General features: G+C 40.3%; 1 protein-coding gene across 1 annotated transcript in view; it reads right to left on the bottom strand.

The window, feature by feature from the left end:
• Nucleotides 1-24601, bottom strand: part of LOC148049434 (unconventional myosin-X-like) — a 39237-nt gene extending 14636 nt beyond the window's left edge. Inside the window, exon 1 of the mRNA XM_087703518.1 lies at nt 24527-24601. Within this exon, the coding sequence (XP_087559644.1) occupies nt 24527-24547 (21 nt within the window). The 5' untranslated portion in view covers nt 24548-24601. The remainder of the gene's footprint in view (nt 1-24526) is intronic.
• Nucleotides 24602-25627: the final 1026 nt, after the last annotated feature.

The raw sequence follows: 25627 nt of genomic DNA, 5'->3' as shown, positions 1-25627 counted from the left end.
TGTCTCTTTCCAACTGGAACAAATGATTTCCCACTCACTGGTGGCTTGTTTAGTTGCAGAGTTGCCAGTCCCAACCAGGGTCATTAAGTGGGAACTACCTTTATCTCACTTGCACCTGACTGATGCCATGTTAGAAACATGACACATTCTTGAGCATAAAATCAGAGTAAATCAGTCATTAAGTTTATATGACATTTTTAAGAACAAATTTCCCACTGTAACAGAAATAACAGGATGACTTCAGAATAAAATTAGGAATAAGATACCAGGCTTACAGTAAAGAGCTGATAATATGAAACAGAGGTGCTGCCCTGTCTGTCAAGTAGCACAGAAATTACATATAAATGAAAAAGTCAGCTGTAATGAAAGGCTGCATTTCAAAGTGAACCAGCTGTCATGGCCCTTCCTATGTTGGAAGTCTCCTCTGCAGTGCAGAGATCTATTCCTCTCATTTATGCTGATCTTGCAAATTCTGACAAGGTCATACAGTAAGATTTGTCTGGAGACAGGCTACCCTCAGGAACAGAAGTCAAGCAATGCCTTCAGTTGAATGTACCATATTGTTCGGAGTATAAGACACAGCTTTTTCTCCAAAAAAGGAGGGTGAAAATCTGGGTGCATCTTATAGTCTGAAAAATAGAGTAATTTCTAGTGTCCTGCTTCACTAAGTTAGAAGAGCTTCAGCCACAGCAGCTTCATCTCCACTTCTCAAAAAGAAAGAGGGAGTTCTGCAGACTACAGTTTTGCAAAGAACATGTATCACAAAGTTAACCTACATACTGCACAGTTACGCATAGTCAGCAGTGTTTAACAAGATCCCACTCAATGCATCGAGACACAATGAGATCAGATGGAGCAAAAATATCTTAGGAGATCTCTTTCCATATGTCTTCATTTAATCTTCTTACACAGAGGCTCTCTGTTGATCTCATTGTTTTCTATATAAACCCAGCTTATTCAGTAGCTTAATAGTAGTTAATGTACTAATGCTGCCTGCTGTTATGTGGAGCATTGCTGTAATTACAGTATATTGCATGGGGTTAGTGCCCATAAATCTAAACTAAAACTATGGTCCATAAATTTACACACAAGTACCACATGATGGGGTGAGCTCCTGTTCTTGTCCCAGCTCCTGCCCACCTAGCAGTTTGAAAACATGCAAATGATAAATAGGTACCGGCTATTGGTTAAATGGCTATTTAACCAATAGCCCATCTCCCCCAATATTATCAAAATTGGCACATTTTCCAAGTTTTCAAGGAGGAGACTTTTTAGCCTAAGCTAAGAAGTTTGAGGGATCCTGAATCCTCTGACATTCAAAGCATTGTGCTATCTTACTAAGCTAAAATAAAGACAGCCATATTTATCACAGATACAGTGGTGAAAAGATACTGAATAATTGCACAGCAAATTGCAAGAGATGCTAAACTCAACATCTAGAAGAACATTGTAGTACCAATGAGCTGGTACTCACTGGAGGAAAAGACATTGGAGAAATGGAGTAAAGCAGGAAACATGTTGCTCACTGCTAGTGTCTCCTTCAAGCAACATAAACACAATTATACAACTGGACATTATTGAATGGCCAATATACAAATCAAATTGACTATTTGGTAGGAAATTGTAAAAATCAATCCAGTCAGAACAACTTCTGATGCAGAAAGTTAAATGAAGATGGAAAGGCTATTGTGAGACTTATTACAAATGGGTTTATAGGATGATAGAAGCATGTGTAGGCAACACGTATAGTAGTATTCAACAAAATAGGCATACCAACTATTAGCCAGGAAAATGTAAGGTCCATGTATATAAAATGTCTACAGAAATGTTTAAAACAGAAAGATAAAAGACAGCAATAACATCTTTATGCCAACAAATGTTTGAGTCAGTGTGATGTGGTCATCAAGACATTGGACTAGATGTTGAGGTTTGATGTTAATGCCTTATTTTACTGCACCAAAGGGAGTCGGACGTCAATGCCTTTTTCTTTCCTTTTCCCCCTTTTCTTTCCCTCACTTTTCCCTTCCCTATTTTCCCTACTATTTACTTTTGTATTTTCTTTGTGTTTTATATTATAAACTAATAAAAACTGTTTATATGATGTTAGACTAGAACTACCCGTGTTATTTTGGACCAGTCACTCATTTTCACCCAGTATACCTCACAGTTATTGCTGTGGAGGAAATGGGAGGAGTATTATATATACCATCTTCAACTGGATGAAGATAGAATATGAATCTAACTACCAAATATGAAACAAAAATATGTGAACAGAAAAAAATGGTGTACATTAATATCATAAAAGAAAAATATATTCTAGAGAATGTGTAAGTATCCATCAGCTCCTCAAGCAAACAAAATGTTATTTAACATCTAAGAACAGAGACACTCATGGAAATGAGGAGACAGATTTCAAAAAAGACAGAGATGGCAAGATGAGATAGTGAACATATGATGGATAATGAGCAGAGCAAGATAATTAAAGGAGGTGGTTTGCTTGTCCGTACAGCCAGACCCTTGATTGTAGAGACCATGGTACAATGTGGAATATATCAAAGCTAATAGTGTGCCAAAAATATCTAATTACTCTTCTCAGGAGTCATTATAATGAGGAAGCAATTGTAAGAGCTGAATTTGGAGAAACAGTCATTGAGAATAGGAAATGGACTGAGTCAAGTGCATCTACATACCCATGTAAACTGCACAGTGAATGGCAGGACCGAAGAATTGATTGCTGAAAGTCAAAAAACACTAACATATTCAGGTCATACTACTTTGTCATCTGAAAGTAAATATCAGTATTCTGGTACTCCTGCAAATCAACTTATATATGCAAATCAAGTTTAAAATATTTATCATCTTTTAAATAATGTAGTTTTGACATCATCCAAAATGCATTTACTAAAAGTACCATGGACTTTTTGATTTATATAAGAATAAATCAATCAGTCATAGATGAAATGAAATCTGGATTATTAATAATTAGAAATGCATAGAGTTTGGGCATGTTATACAATGGGCAAAATTTTTAATGACCATGCAAAAGCAGAAGGAATAGAAAAAGGAAAAAAGAATGAATGAGAAATATTGACACAATCAAGGTACTTGCCAGAAAGTCCTTGAAAGGATTACTGATTGCCATTGAGAACAAGTTTTGTTGATATATTTGTCAACACAATTATCAGGAGTCAGACCTGACTTAATGGCAATTAACTCATTAAGCTTAAATTAGATAACAAATAGTTTTCCCCTTAACCATAATCTGTTTTCAATCAAAGACCCAAATACCAGATCTGAGCTGTAGGTTCAGACTGTACAAGAGATGGTTCAGAAATCCATACTGTTTAATTTACCTCAATTTACATTGCCCACATAACTAATCTAGATACAGTGAGTGTTGATGAGGTAAAGAAAGCAGGATAACAGTTCAAGTTCTTCTACAGAAATAAACATTCAACTGTTTGCTTTTCTAAGGTTGTCTAACACATGTTAAGCCTACTTGAGTACAATTTATATACACATATATGATCTATTAATTACAGGTAGTCCTTGATTTAAACCATTTGTTTAGTGACCATTCATAGTTACAACAGCACTGTAAAAAGTGACTTATGACAATTTTTCACACAACCGTTGCACATCCCCAGGTCATGTGATCAAAATTAAAATCCTTGGCAACTGACTCATATTTACAATGTTGCAGTGTCCTGGGAACATGTGATCACCTTTTGCAAACTTCTGACAAGCAAAGTCAATGGAGAAACCAGATTCATTTAACAATCATGTTACTATCGTAACTTAACAACTGCAGTGATTCATTTACCAACAATGGCAAGAAAAAATGTTTTTAAATTGGGCAAAATTCACTTAACTGCTTCACTTAGCAATGGAATTTTTGGGCTCAATTATGTTTGTAAATCAATGATTACCTGTAACACCATCCCAATTAGTAATGAAAACAGTACCCCATCATCTCGTTTAAAATACTTAAATCATGGCATTCTGCTATTTAATAATTTATTTTACCTATCAAACTGTTATGTTCTGTCCCCCTAAACTTTATTCAGCTGGGCCAATTATTTCATCATGAGTTTTTCATATATTTTTTTTGCTATATACACCTGCGTCCATATCAGAAGAATTCAATGATTCACATGGAATATTTGCAAAATGTTGAATGCAAAAATGTTGGGAGGTTCTAAATGTGAGAAAAACCAATTTTTGTAGCATTAACAGTGGATCTTGCTAAATGATGGACATAGAAGTCCCCTCTCTAAGGAAGTCCATCTAAGCAGGACCAAGAAGGGCCTTCTCTGTAATGCAAGTCTTCCCTCCCTGTGGAACATCATCACTCAGAGATAAGATTGGCCTCCACTCTGACAATCCTTTGCAAGGCCTTGGTTCTGCCAATGGGGACCCCAGAGTGATATGGAGTTCATTTGATTGTTGTCACCAAAGTGTGGGGGATTATTGCTTTTTGTACTGCAGTTTTATCCTTATCAGCTGCCCAGAATCACTGAAAGTGAGTCAGGCAACCATAGATTTTTTAAATAAATAATTTAAAAAACTAGAGTGAAAGAATGGCTGCAGGAAGAGACTACCCAAGTCAAAGGATGTAACAATGATGAGAGTGGGATAGACCATTTGAATGAATGTGGAATAGAACATTTCTGGTTCCAGGGAAAGGGGGAGATGGACATGGAAAAAAGGAAAAATGTAAAAAGTAGAGATGCTACAGGAAGAGACTAATCTAACATACAAAAATGTATTGGAAGATAGAAAGGCTACAGGAAGAGAATATCCCAATTCCACACAAAAAAGTATGGAAAAACAGATTAATCTCTCAAGCAGTGGAGGGAAATTAGACATAACAAATTAGTGAAGAGGGTGTGAAGGCTGATTGGAAGAGGATAGAAAGTAAGTCATTCCACAGAAGTGTGTGTCATTCTGGTAAAAATATGAAAAATTGATGTGTATGAATGTAAAAGGCTATGGGTAAAGAAAAATGCACATCAGAGAATGGTTGCTGCAAAACAATGAAGATGAAGTATATTTATAGAGGAAAAAAAGAGACTTCAAATAATATCATCAAAGAGAATAAGGCATGGTTAATACTGCAAAAGGTAAAGTAAATCCAGAACAATGCTAATGGGAATATTAAAAAAAATTAGAAATCCATGCGGAACAAGCCTCCAACAGAATAAATGGGATTAAAAGGTACAAATGACTAAAATGTTTGGGATGAAACTGATAAGGAAAGAATGCAAGAATGAGCTTTTCAGAGATTTATAGGCGGATGTTAGAGATATGTTGAAGGATGGAATTCCTTATTCCTGGTAATTCATATGGTGCCCTCTCCTTTGTCATAGGAAGGTGACAAATGTTGAGCTCTTTCATAAGGCTTTTAACTCATATAAAGCTGCTATTAATGGATAGTGGGGAGTATGGGTTTCATTTACTGATGGTGATGTGTTGCTTTTATTGTTTTAATGGAAATACTGTAAGCCACGAGAGTCTTTTGCTTTACTCTAGGAACAGTAAAATAAACGGATGAATGAGGTATACCTGAAGGCTATATCTGTGCTGACAACTGCAAATTGTTATTGCTTCCTTTCACAAAGGGAAAGATAGCAGTGGTGTGAATACAACTAGTAAAGTGGGATTAATTTGTTGAAATTACTTGGAAAGGTATCGGCAGAGCATAAGAGATAATGAGCAAATATGAAAAATGCATTTATGTTGGGCAGGGCATGTGCAAGACCAGATTTTCACTGAAAAAATACATAAATGAAAAGAAAGAATGTTTGTAGCATGTTTACTGGTTGAGATAAAGTATACGTTAAAATGAATGGAATGTTTCAAAAGCATAACTGAGCTGTGATGGCGCAGTGCTTAGAATGCAGTATTGCAGGCTAATTCTGCTGAGTGCCAGGGATTCGATTCCCCCTGGCTCAAAATTGACTCAGCTTTCCATCCTTCCAAGGTTGGTAAAATGAGGACCCAGATTGTTGGGGGCAATATGCTGGCACTGTAAACCACTTAGAGAGGGCTGTAAAACACTGTGAAGCAGTATATAAGTCTAAGTGCTATTGCTATTGCTATTGCTATAGACATGAAGGTCCACTGCTGGCTGTGTTAAGGACAGAATGCGAATACAACAGAAGTGCGGGAGGATAAATGGGATGTTTAGCAAATGGTTCAACACTGAGGGTAAAACAAGGAAGTCTCACGCTCCGCTTCTAGGTTTGATTTGATGAATGGTAAAAGATCAGAAAATTCCTGTAACCAGGACTTTTCATTGCAAACATTTCATCCAAATAAACATGTTAATACACCTGTGAGGTTCCAAACACCTTTGTTCAGGTAAGTATATTCAACCCATATCTGTGCCTAGAAAACTGTACCTTCTCCTTACAATTTTCTTTCCTGTCCTAGAATGTATCTTAAGTTTGATCTTGCACTGTCTTCTATCTTAGATCAGTTTTTTCTAATATTACTTATATTATTCCCTCTCATCCTGCCTTCAGAGTCTAGCCCGAGGGCACTTGTATACATAGCTGGTCTTCTTTCTATTAGAATAAAGGTATTCCAACCCTTTAATTTCTTGGGCACTTGTTTTTGGGACTGCTCTGGGGTAGAAATATTGGACGTCTTGGCAGCTTTTTTCCCCTGGATTGCTTCTTCACATCTGGTGCTGCACCCCTTCCATCTCTTTCAATTAGATTCAGTGCCATGAGCTTCACTGACAGTCTTATGTGTCTCAAATATCTTGCAAATATGTTGTGCATTGATGAAGCCTGGGGATACCAGGCATCAGAACCACAGGCCTTCTTCCAATAGATTATCTCTTCCCAAGGTCTCCTTAAATAGCTGTGAATCATGGTCTTTATTCTATTTTAGTGTGCTTTCTGCAACTTGCTACTGCTGGCACCTCAGCTACACCAATGCCTCTGCAACACACATAGCTGCAATGGGCTTATCTTCAATGTCTGCTGATACCACTGTGTGGCCAGCTAGGGTGTCCTGGCTTAGCCTCTAATGTTCTCCACAACAATCCTTCCATCTCCAATTCCGACATTCCAGTTACACCACTGATTTTCTCTGCCCAGTTCTTACAATCAGCACTACCATGCTTGAGCTGCTCAAGCCAGTATGTTCCTCTTCTGCCAGTGCTACGCTTGAGATGTTCCTGCTGATACTACCACAGTTTACAATACTGCACACCCATGCTACCTTCTGCCAGATACCCTGCCATTCATCACCATTATCTCTCAGCATCCTCAAACCAAGCTGCCTTTTAAACACCCAGGGAGTGGCAATTTGCAGGGAGGGCCTGACAAAAAGGGATGGGCACAGAAGAGGTCAAAACAGAGGTAGTATTTTTACAACAGTTTATTTAGTGATTATTCAAAGTTACAACAGCATCAAAAAAAAAGGGACGTATGACTATTTTTCACACTTGCAACCACTACTGTATCCCCATGATCATATGATCAAAATTCAGACGCTTGGCAATTGACTCATATTTATGACAGTTGTGGTGTCCTGGAGTCACATGATCCCCTTTTGCAACTTTCTGACAAGCAAAGTCAATGGGGAAGCTACATTCACTTAAAAGTCATGTTACTAACTTAACAGCTGATGTGAATCACTTGACAACTGTGGCAAGAAAGGTTGTAAAATGGGGCAAAACTTAACTGTCTTGCTTACCAATGGAAATTTGGGGCTTCATTGTGGTCATAAATCAAGGACTACCTGTATATAGAATACCTCTAGTGATTGTGGAGATGTGCTGTTTGCATTTATGAATGGTTGCCAATTTCCCTGTGATCATGTGATTACCATTTACAATCTTCTCTTCCAGATGTTACTTCTTTGATGGGAAGCTAATAGTGCTCCATGTTTTGCTGCATGCTCTATGCTATGATGTGATGTCATGCTGACTATCTGACCATCAAGAGCGCTGACTCAACAGTCTAGAAACAGAAATGAGCACACACACACACACCCCAAAGTCAGCTATGACTAGCAGAGTAAAATCCAGTCACTTCTTTACCTTTGCCTTATAGACTGTAATTTCGAGAACCAGGGTTTTGGTCGTTGAACAAAGTGAGCATGTGGTGTCTTGCCTAAGGACCACCTTGTTCAACAACTGAGATTCCAAGACTAATTGTGGTTGTAAGTGAAGGACTATTTGTAGTTTTAGCCTTCCTGGAGAATTGAGTTCCTGGTCTGGTCTACTTTACAGGTGCTGACAGTTATGAACATGAATATTTATATGTATTTTTGCATGGAGACAATGCCATATTATGAGAGTCTGAATAATTTGCATTGACTATTGCAGAGATTATATGAGGTAATAAACAATATGGATCTTAATATTATGTTAAATACCAATATCATTATGCTTGACAGGGAATATGAAGATAATTGCAAGTTGCACATAAATGATGAGAAACTAGATTAAGTTGGGTATCTTGGTAGAATGTTTATGGATGATGGGAAAACAGATGGAGACATTTTAAGATATGCAAATGCTAATGTCAAAGAGTGGTTAATATATAGTCTGTGATGAAGAATCCTGTTGTAAAAAGCAAAAGTGGTTGTGTATGAAAGTGTGCTTCAATTACCTTTGTCATAAGGAAGTGAGAGGTTAGTAGATCAAGAGAAATATAAAAGTTAATTGAATGCAGTGACAATACTAATTCCGTGTTGTACAACAAGTAGGGCCAAGAATCAATGAGTGATATAGATTGAATTCAAAAGAGACTGAATAGTATGAAAGAAGCATATTGTGTTGGTTTTGTCATATAAAGAATATGGATCCAGACTGAATTATAAAACAAATAAATAAAGGATGAGTGAATGCGTCATGATGAAGGAAAAGGCAGAAAAATTTGTGGTTGTGGGTAGTTGATGCAATCCTCAAAGAGAGATGGAAAGTCTAAAGATAACAATAACTAACTAGATGCAGTGGAAACCAGGATAGTTTACAACAATATAAAATATGAAAAGGTATAGTAAATGTTATTGATGTTGCCTAGATGTAGCTGTATTTCCTTTTCTTATCTCTTGCATTTAATTTCTTTGGCTTACTATTTTTCAGCCTTTGCCTTGCTTTACAATGTTGTTCAATTCCCCCCTTCAAAAAAATTGTCTGATCGGTATGTGCATATCTCTATATATTTACTTATCACTAGCATGTTATATTCTACTATTAGCAGGCAAGCAAAGAAGTGTTAATTGGGTTTCAATCAGATCTTCTGAGGATTACTTTTGCCCATTTCAGATGGTTGATTCCTTGGCTTAACACATCATACTTGTATTTGGATTAGAATAGAAATAGTTATTGTACTTCAGGAGTGTGGTACTAATGTAGGAAAAAAGTGACATTAATGTTGCATAAAAATTGCTACATTAAAGTTTTTCCCAAGCTCATGGTTTCTACAAGCATTTAAGTACAATTTTAGAGAATCAAGGGGATCATTTTAAGCTATCAAACCCAACCATCTGTGTAGTTTCAGAAGCCATTTTTCCCCCTTTTGCAGCTTCCTGACTGCCAGTAAGAAGACAAATTAAGGAATCTTAACCAATGAATAGAAGCCCATTACATCTCTGGGTAATTGGTCTACTGCTGAACTTTCAGGACTTTTTATTTTTCTGAAATTCAATTGGAATCTGCCTTCCTATAATGAGTCCTGTAATTAATTCGATATCCTGCACTCTAGGGTGATAGAAAAGTGGTCATGGCCTTCTTCTGTGTGACTTTCTTTTAGATTTTGGCAGTATTCTATCAAATTCTTTGTTTCTAATCCCTTGGTCATCTCTCCTCTCCTCTTCCTGCAAGCTTGTCTAAATCCTTTTTAGGTGTGGTGGCCAGAATCGAACTTGCTAGTTAAGGCAGAATAAGCAAAGAAATATGTAAAAGAACTATTCTTTTCTATAATTTTCTATAACTATACCTTTGTTGATGCAATTTTCTGGCTCATGTTCACATTTAATTAACTACTATTCCAAATTCTTTTTCACAAATACTATTGCAAGCTAGCTATCTTTTGTCTTATACCTACCCGAGCATTTAATTTCTGTCTCCTAAAGGAAGAACTTTTCATTCCATCCTGTTATTATCATGTCATTTTGAATTTTATTCCTGTCTTCAGTTGGTATCAGCAGTCCCATTAAGACATTGTTATCCAAAACATTCAACTCTGAATATCTTCCATTCCTTGCCAAAGTCAATCAAATTACTGTTGCTGCAGACCCTTGCAAGTTCTCAGCTGCTTTGAAGCCTTTTTACTTTCTATGTAACCTTGATAATGTAGAATCCTGACCCAAATAGAAAGCAAAAAAATGTACAGCTGTAAATATGAACATTTGATTGCTCTAAATATTCATAAGCTATGAATGTAGCAGGTGGCATTAAAGTAAATATGGCATCAATATTGGGGGAACTACCAGAATGCTCAATTCTTAATACTCCAAAAAGTATTAGGGAAGATTCTCAAATAGATTATTAAGTGATTAAGCAAATATTGCCACACTATTTTATTACTTTTATTCTAGGGGGACTAGTTGTCTTGTAGAACAAGGGTCCCCAACCCCCAGTCCATGGACTGGCACCATACCACAGCATGCCAGAATCCAGTCCGCGCAAAAAAGCAAAGCCCCATTCGTGGGATGCAGGCAGCACATAAAGCCATGCCCCTTCCGGTCCACGGAAAAACCTCTCTCTGGTCCCTGGTGCCAAAAAGGTTGGAAGCCACTGTTGTAAAACATGAGAACACCTTGGCATATTATATCTTGATTCTAATAAAGAATTGGTGCCTGCTGTTTTTGGATAAATCAGCAGCTGGTAGTCATTTTCAACAAATGCTCTATCATGACCGGGCGGAAAGACTCAAGTGGATGCTGCAGGACTCTGTCTTGTGTCCTGTACTATTCCGTGGTTTTAAAATATAACTTAGTAAGGTTATAAAGAGACTACTTATTAAACCATCAGGTGACACAAAAAATGCAGGCTTCCTAAGTCAAATCAAGTTTCAAAAGAAAACAACTTTGAACATCATGCTCAAACCAGTGCTCCGGAATTTAAACTAGTATTAAAAAGAAGTTTTTTAAAAATGATACATAAGATAGAATATGGGGTAATATCGCTGGAAAATAGGACATACAGAAAGGTTCTAAGTATTTTAATGGATCACAAACTCAGCAAAAACAAGCTGGCACAATGTTGGATGGAATTAAAATAACTATTATGTCCAGTAATTGGAACTAAAACTCTATTCTGATTTGTCAGGCCATTTTTGGAGTAGTGCACTAAATCATATTTTCAGAAGAAAATGTACATACAGTATGTTGTTCGATAGAACATGAAGCAGAATATATCTCTATTATTCCAAATGGCAAGTTTAGAAACAATAGGTAGAAATAACAGGAAAGCAGATCAGGAAAAAAAAATCCTAATGTTGATTCATATTTCATCATGAATCATATTTCTTCAAGACCTGGTGAACTCTTCTTCAATGAAGGAGCAAACAGATGTTAGCCATTATGTGTTAAGAAAACTGTATCAGAATTATGAAGTACAGTTTATGCAAGTACAGGGCGGGGCATAACCTTTTCCTAGGGGGTCACAGCAACACTTGTAATAACAACACAAATAATTCATACACCATTCGAAAGCCCATCAAAAACTGAGTTTATTGACACGATTTAATAGTCAGTATGACCACCATTAGCCCTTCGAACAGCATTCAAACGAGGTGGATAAGAACACAACAAATCTTCAAACAGTTCCGTTCGATTTTCCAGATTTTTCAACACAGTTTCCAAATTCATTCTCAAAGTTTCAACCGAAACAAATTTAACATTTAATAGCTCATTCAATTCAGTTTTTTATGGGCTTTAAAATGAGGTGTCGCGGAAGTTGTAAACTGCTGTCGATCTTGCTGTGACCCCCTAGGAAAAGGTTATGCCCCGCCCTGAAAATCGAACGGAACTGTTTGAAGATTTGTTGTGTTCTTATCCACCTCGTTTGAATGCTGTTCGAAGGGCTAATGGTGGTCATACTGACTATTAAATCGTGTCAATAAACTCAGTTTTTGATGGGCTTTCGAATGGTGTATGAATTATTTGTGTTGTTATTACAAGTGTTGCTGTGACCCCCTAGGAAAAGGTTATGCCCCGCCCTGTAGTTTGAATAGATCAGGTAAAGGCAACTTAGTATCCTCCAGATGTTGCATATACCTTTCAGTCCAGCTAATAACAAGGAATTGTGGAATCTGTAGTCTGAAACATCCGGAGGGCACCAACATCCCAACCCTAGATTTGAATACACCCTACATACCTTCCAATTCTTGATAAATCTAAATGGAACCAATTATTTTCTGGGATCATTTTGAGTACTTTCTTGTGTATTTGTTATTTTTCAGTCACTAAATCGTGTCTGACTCTTTGTAACCCATGGACCATAGCATACCAGGCTCCACCCGTCCTCCACTGTCTCCTAGAGTTTCCCATTCAATTGCAAAAAAAAAAAAGATTAAAGTTATCAGTTAACTCCATGAAAGCATGCCAGTTTACAACTGATCAGGGGGTTAAAATCATTGGTGTTTCTTAAATCCTACACAGTGTAATTTCTCTTTAATACTGTGATAATAATTTGTTTAGACATTTTTCACTTACTGCAATCAGAAGCTAGCATTTAAACTTTGATTCCAAGTGGCATTCATAACTTGAGAGGTATCTGGTCTGTTGTCTCATATAAAAATCATCTTGGGCAAAGGTCATCTGTATTCAACTTTTCATCAAAACACAAAGACAATCTCAGATGCTTTACAGCCAATAAAATAAAATGTATGTTATTGTACTGTTTAGCTGTTATTTTTATAACCTAACCATTCATTAATACATATTAGCAAGGTGTAATTTGGCAAGGAAATGTAGGTTCAGAAAAATTGCCATAAGGAGTAACATGTTTTTGAGCTACTGTGTGAGCTCATAGTATGGAGATTTGCCAATATGGCCCATTGAAGATTAAGTACATTCTAAGCATCCCTTTTTCATCCCATAGCATAGATCAAAACAGACATGTTATCAAAAGTGATGGAACATGTTTGGATGGTGTAAAGATCTGTTGTCAGGTTTGTGCTGGCTATTTTAACACCACATTATTCTTTCTGTTATTCCATCCCTCAACTGAGAATTGTGATTTGTTCAGGCAAATGGTTAAAAATCAAGCCGGCTTAATTTGGTCCTGATTTGGTCTCTCACCTGGAAAAAAAAAGTTAATTCTTCTTTCAATCCCAGGGATTGTCAAACACTAGAACAGGACATGACTGTAATTCAAAAAGAACCCTGATCAAATCCAATACAGTGATTCTTATAAAATTTAAAATAAAAAGGATTGTGTGGGGTTAAGGTGTTGGGCTAGGGAACTTAAACTCTAGCCCATACTAAACCAGAGAAACTCACTGAGTGACTTTCCCTCTTAATCCAACTTCCCTCATTAAGTTGTTATTGTGGGACAGATAAAAATAGTAGGAGGAAGCAGTATGTACCTTCTGAATAAAAGGCAGGATATAAATATAATAAGGTAAGAAAGATGGAAAAGGCTAATATTGGGGTGGGGATGGAACTGGAAAGATGGGATTAGATTTGAGGTTGACCACTAATTTGAATAAGGACCTGGGGCAAAGGTTGCCCTTTGGTTTTGTGTCTTAGTGGCTAAATTTCTGGATTAGGAGCAGGGAAACTAGAGTTCTAATCCTGCCTTAGGCACAAAGTCAACTGGGTGACTTTGGGCCAGGATTTATCAGCCCTATGAAGGAGACAACATCAAACCACTTTTGAAAATGTGGCTAGGAATGCTTAAGTTGCCAATCCCAATATCCATCCATCACTACATAAGGACTACCTATCATTTCCAGTTATTAATTAATTACTCTCTAAATTAAACTGCCGTTTGTGTATATCTAAACTGTGATACACCAGAATTTCTAAGTCTGTGTTAAAATGGGATGCTTTGGCTTTTATCCTATGATACTAGCAGCACCAGGGTGCTCTGCCATGGGCAAGTCTAAACTATGCCACATTTGTCTTTAGAGCTGCTGTACCCAAAAATCAGTGCATGTAATACGCTTCACTTATATACTTCAAATAGACGATTTCCCAGATTTTTACATTGATTTTTCATTTACTTTTCATTCATTCATTTATTTCATTTGTATGCCGCCCTTTTCCCCGAGGGGGACTCAGGGCGGCTCACAAGTTGAGCAAGGGAAAGGGGATACAAACAGTTTGACACCAACACAAAACAATACATAATTTAAAAGCGCAACAATCATACCATTCGAGATAGGGGCAAAGGTTGTTTAGCCCCAGGCCTGTCGGAACAGCCAGGTTTTAAGGGCTTTGCGGAAGGCCTGGAGGCTGGTGAGGGTGCGAATCCCCATGGGGAGTTCGTTCCAGAGGGTCGGAGCAGCCACAGAGAAGTCGACACTGGCCGGCGGATGGAATTCGGAGGAGGCCTACTCTGTGGGATCTAATCGGCCTGGTGGAGGTAATTGGCAGCAGGCGGTCTCTCAAGTACCCAGGTCCAATACCATGAAGGGCTTTATAAGTGACGACTAGCGCCTTGAAGCGTATCCGGAGACCAATAGGCAGCCAGTGCAGCTCGCGGAGGATAGGTGTTACGTGGGTGAACCGAGGTGCACCCATGATCGCTCGCGCGGCTGCATTCTGGACAAGCTGAAGTCGCCGAATGCTCTTCAAGGGCTGCCCCATGTAGAGCACGTTTCAGTAGTCCAGTCTAGAGGTCACAAGGGCGCGAGTGACTGTTGTGAGGGCCTCCCGGTTCAGGTAGGGATGCAACTGCCCCCCTGGTCACAGCTGACAAGTGGTGTTCAAAAGTCAGCTGTGGGTCCAGGAGGACTCCCAAATTGCGGACCCTGTCTGAGGGGCGTACTGTTTGACCCCCTAGCCTGAGAGATGGAACACTTGGCCAATTAGTAGGAGGGAAACACACTAGCCACTCGGTCTTATCTGGGTTGAGTACAAGCTTGTTAGCCCCCATCCAGTCCCTAACAGCCTCAAGGCCCTGGCACATCACATCAACCGCTTCATTGAGTTGGCACGGGGCGGACAGATACAGCTGCGTATCGTCCGCATACTGGTGGTATTTTATCCCGTGCCGTCGAATGATCTCACCCAGCGGTTTCATGTAGATATTAAACAGGAGGGGGGACAGGACCAAACCCTGTGGTACCCCATACATCAGGGGCCTAGGGGTCGATCTCTGCCCTCCGACCAACACCGACTGCGACCTGTCCGAGAGGTAAGAGGAGAACCACCGTAGAATAGCGCCTCCCACCCCCACCTCCCGCAGTCGTCGCAGAAGGATACCATGGTCGATGGTATCGAAAGCTGCTGAGAGGTCAAGGAGCACTAGGACGGAGGCATAACCTCCATCCCTGGCTCTCCAGAGATCATCGATCAATGCGACCAAAGCGGTTTCCGTGCTGTAGCCAGGCCTAAATCCCGACTGGAAGGGATCTAGATAATCGGTTTCCTCCAAGGACCGCCGGAGCTGAAAGGCTACCACCTTCTCAACAACCTTCCCCACAAAGGGGAGGTTGGAGACTGGACGATAGTTGTTTAAAACGGCTGGATCCAATGATGGCTTCTTCAGAAGGGGTCTCACCACCGCCGCCTTTAGAGCGGGGGGAAAGAACCCCTCCCGAAGGGAGGCGGTAACAACCGCCTGGATCCAGCCCCGTGTCACCTCCCTGCTGTTAGCAACCAGCCAGGAGGGGCACGGGTCCAGTACACATGTGGAGGTACTTACAGCTCCCATGGCCTTGTCCACGTCCTCAGGGGTAACAGCTTGAAAATCAATCCAGTGATGTCCTGCCAGATTATCCCCTGGTGCCTCAGCTGGTTCTGAGCAATTGGAGTCCAGGTCCGCCCGAAGCCGAGCAACTTTATCCGCGAGGAATTGGACGTAATCCTCAGCTCTGCCTTGCAAAGGATCGCTCGTATCCCTCCTATTTAGGAGGGAACGGGTTATCCTGAACAAGGCAGCTGGGCGCGACTCAGCGGAAGCAATCAGAGAGGCAATGTGTGTTCTTTTAGTCGTCCTAATTGCCCGGAGGTAAGCTCTGATGCTGGATGTTAAAAGTGCTCGGTCTGACTCGGACTTACTGGATCTCCATCGTTGCTCTAGGAGTCTCTTTCGGCGCTTCATCTCCCGGAGTTCCTCAGTAAACCAAGGGGCCCTCCTGGATCCACTGCCTCGGATCGGCCGTAAAGGCGCAATCCGGTTAAGAGCCTCTGTTGCTGCTGAGTTCCAGGCAGTAACCAGAGTCTCCGCCGGACTGCGGACGAGGGTATCAGGAATAACTCCAAGCTCCGTCTGAAAGCCCAAAGGGTCCATAAGTCGCCTGGGGTGGAACCACCTAATCGGTTCCTCCTCCCTACAGTGGGGGTTTGGTCTCCGAAAGTCAAGCCTCAGTAGGTAGTGGTCCGACCATGACAGAGGTAAGATCTCGCTACCCCTCAAACCAAGATCACAACTCCACTGCTCCGAGAGAAATACGAGGTCGAGCATGTGACCTGCCGAGTGAGTCGGGCCCCGAATTACTTGGGTCAAGGCCATGGCTGTCATGGAAGCCATGAACTCCTGCGCTCCATCAGAGTGTTCACCAAGCGAAGGCAAATTGAAATCCCCCAGAACCATAAGCCTGGGGAACTCAATTGCCAGCTCGGCTACCGACTCGAGGAGCGAGGGGAGGGCTGTTGCAACGCTGTTGGGAGGCAGGTACATTAACAGCAAGCCCACTTGACCCTTGAGGTCCAACTTCACCAGCAGGGACTCACACCCGACAAGCTCCGGAGCAGGGATCCTACGAGGTACTAAAGACTCTCGGATAACAATAGCCACATCCCCACCCCTTCCCTGGGATCGCGGCTGATGAAGCACCTGAAAACCCTCTGGGCACATCTCTACGAGGGGGACTCCTCCCTCCGGGCCCAGCCAGGTTTCAGTAATACATGCCAGGTCTGCCCTCTCGTCTAAAATTAAGTCCCGAACGTGGGAGCCTTATGAACTACAGACCTGGCATTTGTATTTTTTAAGTGATTCTTTTTTATTTGTTAGAAATCTATTTCCAAATAGTTAAGTGTGTTTATAATTGCTCATGGTTCACACAAGTAGAAAAGAAAAGAAAAGAAAAAGGATGGTTTCTAGGATGGTTGATTTACTTTATCAGCTGTATGCTCACCATTGAACACATTAACTGACTCAGATGAAGGCAATTGGTACATGAGGTGATGTCTAATTATCTTTCTATATTTGGTGAGATAAGACATAACATTGCAGATGAACAATACCTTTCTATATGTGACTGCATCCAAAAACTGTAATAAAGGACATCAACGCTTAGAAGCATCTGCAGTTACATGAGCAATTTTTATCCCTGAAGTGTATTTCAAATTCAAGTTATTTCTCCCAGGGTGTGATTGGATCACATCACTCTAAGCCAGGCTGTTTAAAGAAGATTAATAAATGAATCTTAATAGACTGGATTTTCATGCCTCCAGTATCTTTCTGGAATAAATATCTAAGCTTTGAAATATCATTAAAGGTACAAAACCATAAACATTTGGAGTTGATAGTTTCTGTTGGATTAAGATTGGAAGTTCCTAGCTTGATCAAGTTCAACTGGTAAATCTTTGATTCTTCAGAGTTATCAGTAAAGGTTTCAGTCTCCAGGCATCTATGAGAAAAAACCCAACCCCACCACCCAAAATAGGGTATGGCTCAAAAATGGGGGCTGGGGGAGAGAGTGGGCTAGAAATGTAATATTTAGGCAGACTGTTGAGATACTGATTACAAATTTTTCCATCAGAAATTTCTCTTGCACCTTCATTTTTAGTGAATGCTTCCCTCCATTAGTGTCTTTCAGGTAGCTGAAATTCTTTCTAATTTATCCACATAGCTCTCACTTGGAAAGTTACCTGAAGAACCGGGACCAGTCACTCTCTTTTCTCTTAATGAAGACTATCTTAAACAATGCAATAAAGTTAAATGGGATGAAAGAACCAGGTCTCATTGTGAAACAGTGGTGTACAACTGCAGACACAACGGGTACAGGCCAATGTCTTATCTGAGTCAATTGTTAGAAAAAACAACCTATTTATTAACATTTGGATTCACCAGCTAAGTCACTCAAATCTTCTTTATAGAATCCAGAGATATGGTAACAATAGACTTTCATATAGACCATAACCACTTCCATGTCTGGCAAGGCAATAATTTACCTGACCAATTATGGACCATTTCTAAACATCATCTTCCAGCTCTTTACGTGGAACTTTACAGGTTACCCTAGAGTGGCAGCATTATGAACTAAATGAGTCAACAGTAGGATGCCTGAGACTCCATTGTCTTCCCACCCAAAACCAAATCTCTGAAAATAGGCCACCATTCATTCTTCAGACTGCACACTAAGGCAGTCAGCCCAGCAAGGTTCAAACCACTGGAAGAGCAGACAAATCCAAGTACAGTAAACCTATTCATACTCAAAACCTGGTTCCAAAAGATGACAGCAATCTTCCATTTGGTTTGACTGAGACTCTGCTCCTGCTAGGGCCACACCTAGAGACATATATACATACATATGTACTATTATCAAAGCACTGGTCCTCACTTGCTTGGTTTCCTCAAAGCTATCAGGCAATGAGCCACAATGTTCAATCCATATGTAGGGAGGCTTGCTTGAAGTTTAAGAAGTCATGGAAAAGATTCTGCTTGCCAGGGCAATCATCAGCCACAGGGTTACCCACTGGAAAGGAAACTAGGAGTCTGCTGTTCAGTTCAGGCCAGATGCAACTAGTCTAGAGAAAGACATTTCTCAGAACCTGACTCAAATATCCCTGTTCATCCACAAAACCCATGGACATAAAAAGACTGAGAGTCTTGTTTCACTCATTTCTTGCCTACAGGCAGGCAGGCAAAGAACAATCAGTTCCCTTGGACTTCCTATTTACGATTCCTTCTTGCCTCTTTCTCTCTCCAGAAGTGATTGTTGTTAATATAAGCAAATGTTTGCCTTCCCTAGAATTAAAACTCCCTTCCTCCCCACACTCCACTCTCCGGTTGAGTAGGATTTGGCTACGTCTGGCAAGGAGCTAAAGCTCAGTTTCATCCCTTGGTCCCTGCAGACACTGTAGCTTCTTAAGAGAGCTAAAAAAAAGCAAGTAAAACAAAAGAGCTCCCTAAAATTTGCTCTCAATTTCAACCTGGAATTGCCCAAGACCGCTGGCAAGAGTCCCTCGATAGCAGGGCAGCCAGCCTGCAGCATATGCTGAGGTAGTCAAGAAGCTGGCACAATGGGCACAGTGCCACTACTCCCCATCAGGATGCTCTTTCAAATGAATGAGCTTGTTTTTAAGCAATGTTTTTAAACACAGCAATGATCTACTACTTGAAGCCAAGGATGCAGTCCGCAATAACAATAACTATCACCGTCACCACCACAATGCCAAGGAATAAGAGGAAAATAAACTAACAGGGGAGTAACTAGAACAGCTCCATGTCCAGAGGGATGAGTGGCCCAAGGTCATCCACTTGGCTTTGTTCCTAAGGTTGAACTCGAACTCATGGTCTCCTGATTTCTAGCCTGATATCTAGCTATTACACCAAACTGTTTCTCTGATTAGTGCATTATATTTGTTTTAGTTATCACATTCCTTTCCTAACTTGATTCTGAGAGTTTAAGGATACCCACCTGGGCTGGGGGTTATTCTCCTCTAATGTTATTTTCATATCAATGACTCTGTGAGAAACCTTGGGTTGTTAGAAAATAAACGTAAAATGTGAAGATTATTTCAAGTCAAACTCCATTCAAAGTGATTTTTTTTTAACAATATGAAAGTAGCTTACCATTCCTGGATGCTTTTTTGACTTCCTTGTCTAGCCTTCAGCCTCTCCTCCAAATATTAACCAGATTCAACCTCCTTTGCTTTTTGATGTTAATCCATAGTTGGATAGATGCTGCTACCTGCTGTACCCAATAGATCGTAAGTGGCCTGAAGTCACTCACTGAGTTCTATAGTCAGATAGGGGCTTAAATCCGGTCTTATCAATGCCAGTCCAATTTTAATCAAAACACAACCACCATTGAGTCTATTCTGCCCATTCATTGCAACCTGCTTATCTAACCATCCTATAAATATTCTCATTGGAATTTGTATTATCATTAGCCCCAACCTTCTCTTTTTGAATCTATCTGTTCTCTGAAAGCTGAGGCTTAGCTGCAAGGGAAGACATGAAATGGGCTCTTTTCACCCATTGAACACGAAAGGATTTGAAACCTCCATCCCTCAGAAGGTTTGCCATTTCATTCCTTGCCCTTCAGCACTGCAGTAAATGCTACAAATTAAAGAACATTTGTTAACAGTTGGCCATATCCATTTTATAAAATACAATTGGTTTTAGACAGCGATTTTTTTTGTCTCTTCTACTTTGCTTCTTATTAGACTTAGTTTTTCTTTTGTTTAAATTTTCCATTTTTATTTTTGTTATATGAGGTTTTTTAATAAGTATTCCTGTTGGACAATTTGGGCTTTTTAGTCAAATAAAGTGCAATTTATTTAAAACATACAAACTTAAGTTAATGGTTTCCTGTCTGATTTGTGCTAAGATTTATTCCTAGAATATGTTGTACACTAACAACAAAACTAAGTTAAGAAATATAAAATAATAAAGGTTTAACAATGCAAAATCATAATGCCCAGGATGTCTTTCTACACTCAAAAAGCAACCAGGTACTTCATACATTAATATCCTGGATTCAATGCATTTGCCCCTCCCTTTTTAAAAGGTATAAATTGGTGGCCATCATCATGCTTTATTATGAGATAAAAGACATGGCAAAATGATATACAGTATAGCCTCGCATACAACAGTCTGGCACTCCAGGGACCAGCTGAGGCAGAGAACAGGGAAGATCAGAGTAGAGAAATGAAATCTACTGTTCTTTGGCATGACAAAATGCAGCAGGCTAAAAGATCTGCAGCAGATACTCTTGCCAATTTGACCTAAATTGCTGGTCCCATTCAGATATTCCACCTATTAGGCCCCACACTTCTCAATCAGGAGTTAATCCAAAGAAAGAAGCTGTCAGAAAAATCAAGTGTGTAGGTTACAATAAAGTCCCAGTTAGGTCACTGACTGTATAAAATAACTAGGCTCTGTTCCACATAGGCAAAGAAAGAAGGAAAATTATATATTCATAAACTATGAAGATTAAAATAAACTTATTATGGAGATAAAATAGTAGAAGCCAAATGTGAGGCTGGGATGCTGCTGCTATTACCAATTCATATCCCCAACCTTTTTTCCAGTGGCTATGGTACAGTAGCTATTGAAAAAGGAACCAGGGTAAAGATGGTCTCGTGCAAATCAAGACCTCCTACAATTACAGCCAGACACCAGATGATCTGCGCAGATTAGATTAATCAGTTAAAGAATATAGCAGCTCCTAATTACATTTTGCAGAAAGAGAATCTGGAAGAGGCAACAACAGACACAGTTTGTTGGGTGAGGATGGCAGGTAGACTCCATAAAATCAAGCAGATGTTTGGATAAAGTAGATCAAGAAGTAACCTCTTAAACTCATTATCTGCTCCTGTTCCACTAATGCTCATACACTTAGCTTAATGGCTGAGAAAGGAACCAAGATGGGAACCCCTCAGGACTAATCAAGGGGGACCAAAGACTGAAGAGCCTCTAAACCCATCAGTCCTTCCCCTAGAAAGTCATCTGGCTTGGATAAAGCAGCTGGTCCTTTCCTTTCCGCAGAAGAAGACAGAACTACATTTATACATTATTATATTGCCCAGGGACCTATTATTGTTCCATGGAAGGGAAACAGCAATAAACAAAGAGTGCAGGATCCTACCTCATAATCACAACAAGGTTACTACCAACTCTTGGCTCACTGTGGACAGATTCTGGGCTAGGATCAAGAGACACAAAGAAGTCCTACAGATAGGCTTTGTTGTATATGTTAAGCACTTGGTTGCAGCTTTGGAGTATGTAGACTGAATTAATCAACCAAGTCAAAGCTTTGGAAAAAATGGCTTCAGGCAGATCACAAAAGTTAAATGTGCATCAGGATACATAGAGCATGAAGCCAATTAAGCAGCTGCACAGCAGAAGCGTCTAGCTTTTCCCAATCATGGTAACCCTTGTTTCCCCAAATCTGAGCTATTTCCATCAGAACTAAAATCATTTACACTAAAGAAGGCAAATTTATCCTGTACTCAAGGGTACCTGGCCAATTCAGAAGTCACAGAAATAAGAATAAAAAGCACAAAACAGTGCATAGCATGGTTTTCCTAATAAGGTAAAAAGAGCAAGGATGCTGTAGAACAACAGCATTTAAAGATGTATGGCCTTCCACATGCTGGCTGGGGAATTCTGGGATTTGAAGTCCACACAACTTTAAAATGGGTAATGTTGAGAAATACTGTTCTAGAATAATAGCACCACCTTTCCGCACTTCTGGATTTCTTAAACAAAAGACAGTTTCACATAGAAATCATCACAACCTGGAAATTAAAAGAAGACTCCAATCCTAAACCTGTGTATTGGGAAATTAATTCCATCTGTACTGAACTTACCTATAAGTGCATAATAAATAAAACCGGTAGTAATCCTACTGTCAAAACCCATATGAAGCATTTCAGGGAGTACACTTAGAATGGGAAACTATTGTCGTCTTTTTTTCCCCTCAGGAATTTAATAGGCAAGACAAATCGACTCGCATGTACTTTATTTGCTTTGCATCTATCATAGTTCTTTCTCTCCACTGTGCACATTCTCAGAATATAGGCATGCATGCCTACATCTATGCATATCTGCCACTGTTCAAAGTCTCTGCTGCTATAATGATGGAAATTTCTCTGGCATACAAGTTGAAAGTCGCTAATTGTGGAAGAAGGAAAGATGAGTACGCAACAGTCACTTTGAATCAAGGAACTACTCTTGCTGGTTCTTTTTTGCCTCCTTCATACAGAGAAGTAGATGCAGTTTATATATACCTAACAAAAGGCAAAAAGCTGCACAGTAAAATTACCCAATATGTACAGATGCAGGAAAGAGTTGTGAAGTCTCCAGGAAGTAAGGAGCAACTCAAGGTTCAAAGCCATCTTTGTCATAACCAGAGAGGCATGCGCCCTGTTAAAAGCAGGCAGAAGGGAGAAAGACTGTAGCCCGAAGCAATTTGTATACTGATACAAATCTGTGGCAATAAAACGCCCTTCACTCCCTCCTAAGAGTTAAGCCCTAGGCTGAAGCTGTTATTTCCTTGGCTAAAATGATTAACACATAGGATTCACACATTATACAAGTCAACTCTTTAGGCCTATGCCTCCTAGCATAGAATTTCATTACTCTCTTCAACCAGAGCCAGCAGTTTTCTGATAGATAGATAGATAGATAGATAGATAGATAGATAGATAGATAGATAGATAGATAGATATATATATATATATATATATATATATATATATAGAGAGAGAGAGAGAGAGAGAGAGAGAGATCATATATATATATATATATATATATATATATATATATATATATATATATATATATATATATATATATATATATATATATATATATATATATATATATATATATATATATATGATATGTATGTATGTATGTATGTATGTATGTATGTATGTATCCTATATATATATAACCAGACATCATTCGTAATCCAGGCAGCAGCCTTTCCCAACCCCTGATCTATCAGCCTCAATTGGTCATGCTATCAGGGATGTTTGGCAATTATAATCCAAGCTATTTAGATTGCTTCGGGAAGGGAAGGTCCCTTTAGTCTCTCCTTTAAGGGTTGACAGCACAACCCAGCTATACTCTCAGCTCCTGAATTTAATGGAATGGCCACTGGACTACAGCGTTGTTCTTCCCTCTTTAAGGGCAGTTCTGCAATGGGGCTCCAGGCACATTCAACCCTTCTCTTCCCAAAGGCAGACTTGACGTCTCCTTCTGCCTAGGATGCAAAGGAACCGGGACACGTTGGCAAAGAAGGGAGGTGAAAGCAAGGCGCATCTTCCGCATCTCCGATAGACAAAGTCGGATGCCCCCCTGGCAATGTCAACTGGTGGACCTACGTCTCAAATAGAAGCTACTCCAACCTCGACGCCCTTGGCAACCTTGCTCAGCCTTTTAGCTGCAATCGAGTCCAGCAGGCTATCCGGGCGGGAGGGCATCAAAGTCCGGCAGGGGAACGGCCCTCTCCTTGGCTAGCAAGCCACCTCTGCCCAGGTCAAAAGAGAATCCCCAGGCGTTTTCTTGCCCGCCCTCCCCCTCTTTCCCGGGGAAAAAAAAGGGGGGGGACGATGAAGAGGAAAATCTCACCGCCGAGGGACGAAGGGCTCGGAGATGGCGAGTTAGCAGTCAAGAACCCCCCCCCCCCCGGTGCGCTCTTACCTCCTGCAGCTGAGGGTCCATCTGCTTGGGAGGCGCTTGCCGGGCAGAGGAGAGGCTTTCCCGCCGAGCCAAAAGGCAGGCGCGATTCTAGCGCATGGGCGTCCGCTTGGCAGGGCTTCGGCTGGTCTGGAGCACCAACGACAAAAACCTTCTAGCGCCGACCGGGCGCGCTCCGAAGCAGCTCCAACATCCCGCAAGCGGGGCGAAGCGAGTGGCCGGTCCCAGTTCCTGACTCCGCCTTAGCCGCGTCTGATTGGAGCGCGGGAGAGCCTTGGGTGGCGTCTTTCCATAGCGAGAACTCCGGCCTGCGGTCCCTTCGTCGCCTTTGCCTTTTTCCACCTCGAGGCGTGGCTGAGGGAGCGCTCGGAGATCACTGAAGAAGACCCAGCTCCAGGCTCATAGAGAATTTAGAGCTGCACGGGAAAATCAAAACAAAAAAACCCAGCCCTTCTAATCCTAAAGCACTCTGTACATGCTCAGAAGCGCTGTTTCCAGGCCCTGTACTGTATACGTTCCAGGACGTTCAGATCAGAAGGCTGAGACCTTGCAGCTTTTGAACTTTTTGATCCCTCGATGTTTGGCGGGTGCAAATAGAAGTATAGTAATTATATTTTTTTAAAAAAATACGCAATCTCTTCGAGAAGCTTTCACTAAAGGCGCTTTTCTGCGGCTGCGTGTTGTATTGATTTAAATACACAATCGCTCCTCTTCCAATGATTTTGTTTTTAAAAAAGATGTTGTTTTGGTTAAAATACAGACGCGACTGAAGGCGGGGAAACACACTAATTGTGTTTTGGTTTGAATACCCACCTGCAGCTGTTGTGTCTGTTGTTCATTGTATGCTGTCTTAGGGTTGGCGTATTTCACATCAGCTTTAATAAAAAAAGATACACCCAACTATAAATTTACAGAGATTTATTGTCGCTAGACACCTTAGGGAAGTAATGAAAGCCCCAGGAACAGACAATGTTATTAACTCACATTATCATTTATACAGAAAGGATCCCGAAGAAGATAGAATAGAACCAATGATTAATTAGAGGCAGTGGAAATGCATCACGTGTATAGATGTTTGATACGTGCCTATATAATGCTGCTCTT

Source organism: Thamnophis sirtalis, unplaced genomic scaffold (assembly GCF_051295495.1).
Source record: "Thamnophis sirtalis isolate CommonGarterSnake01/CBP01778 unplaced genomic scaffold, rThaSir2_p1.2 scaffold_1, whole genome shotgun sequence".
Taxonomy (NCBI): Eukaryota; Metazoa; Chordata; class Lepidosauria; order Squamata; family Natricidae; genus Thamnophis; species Thamnophis sirtalis.
This window is presented reverse-complemented; position numbering and strand designations above follow the sequence as displayed.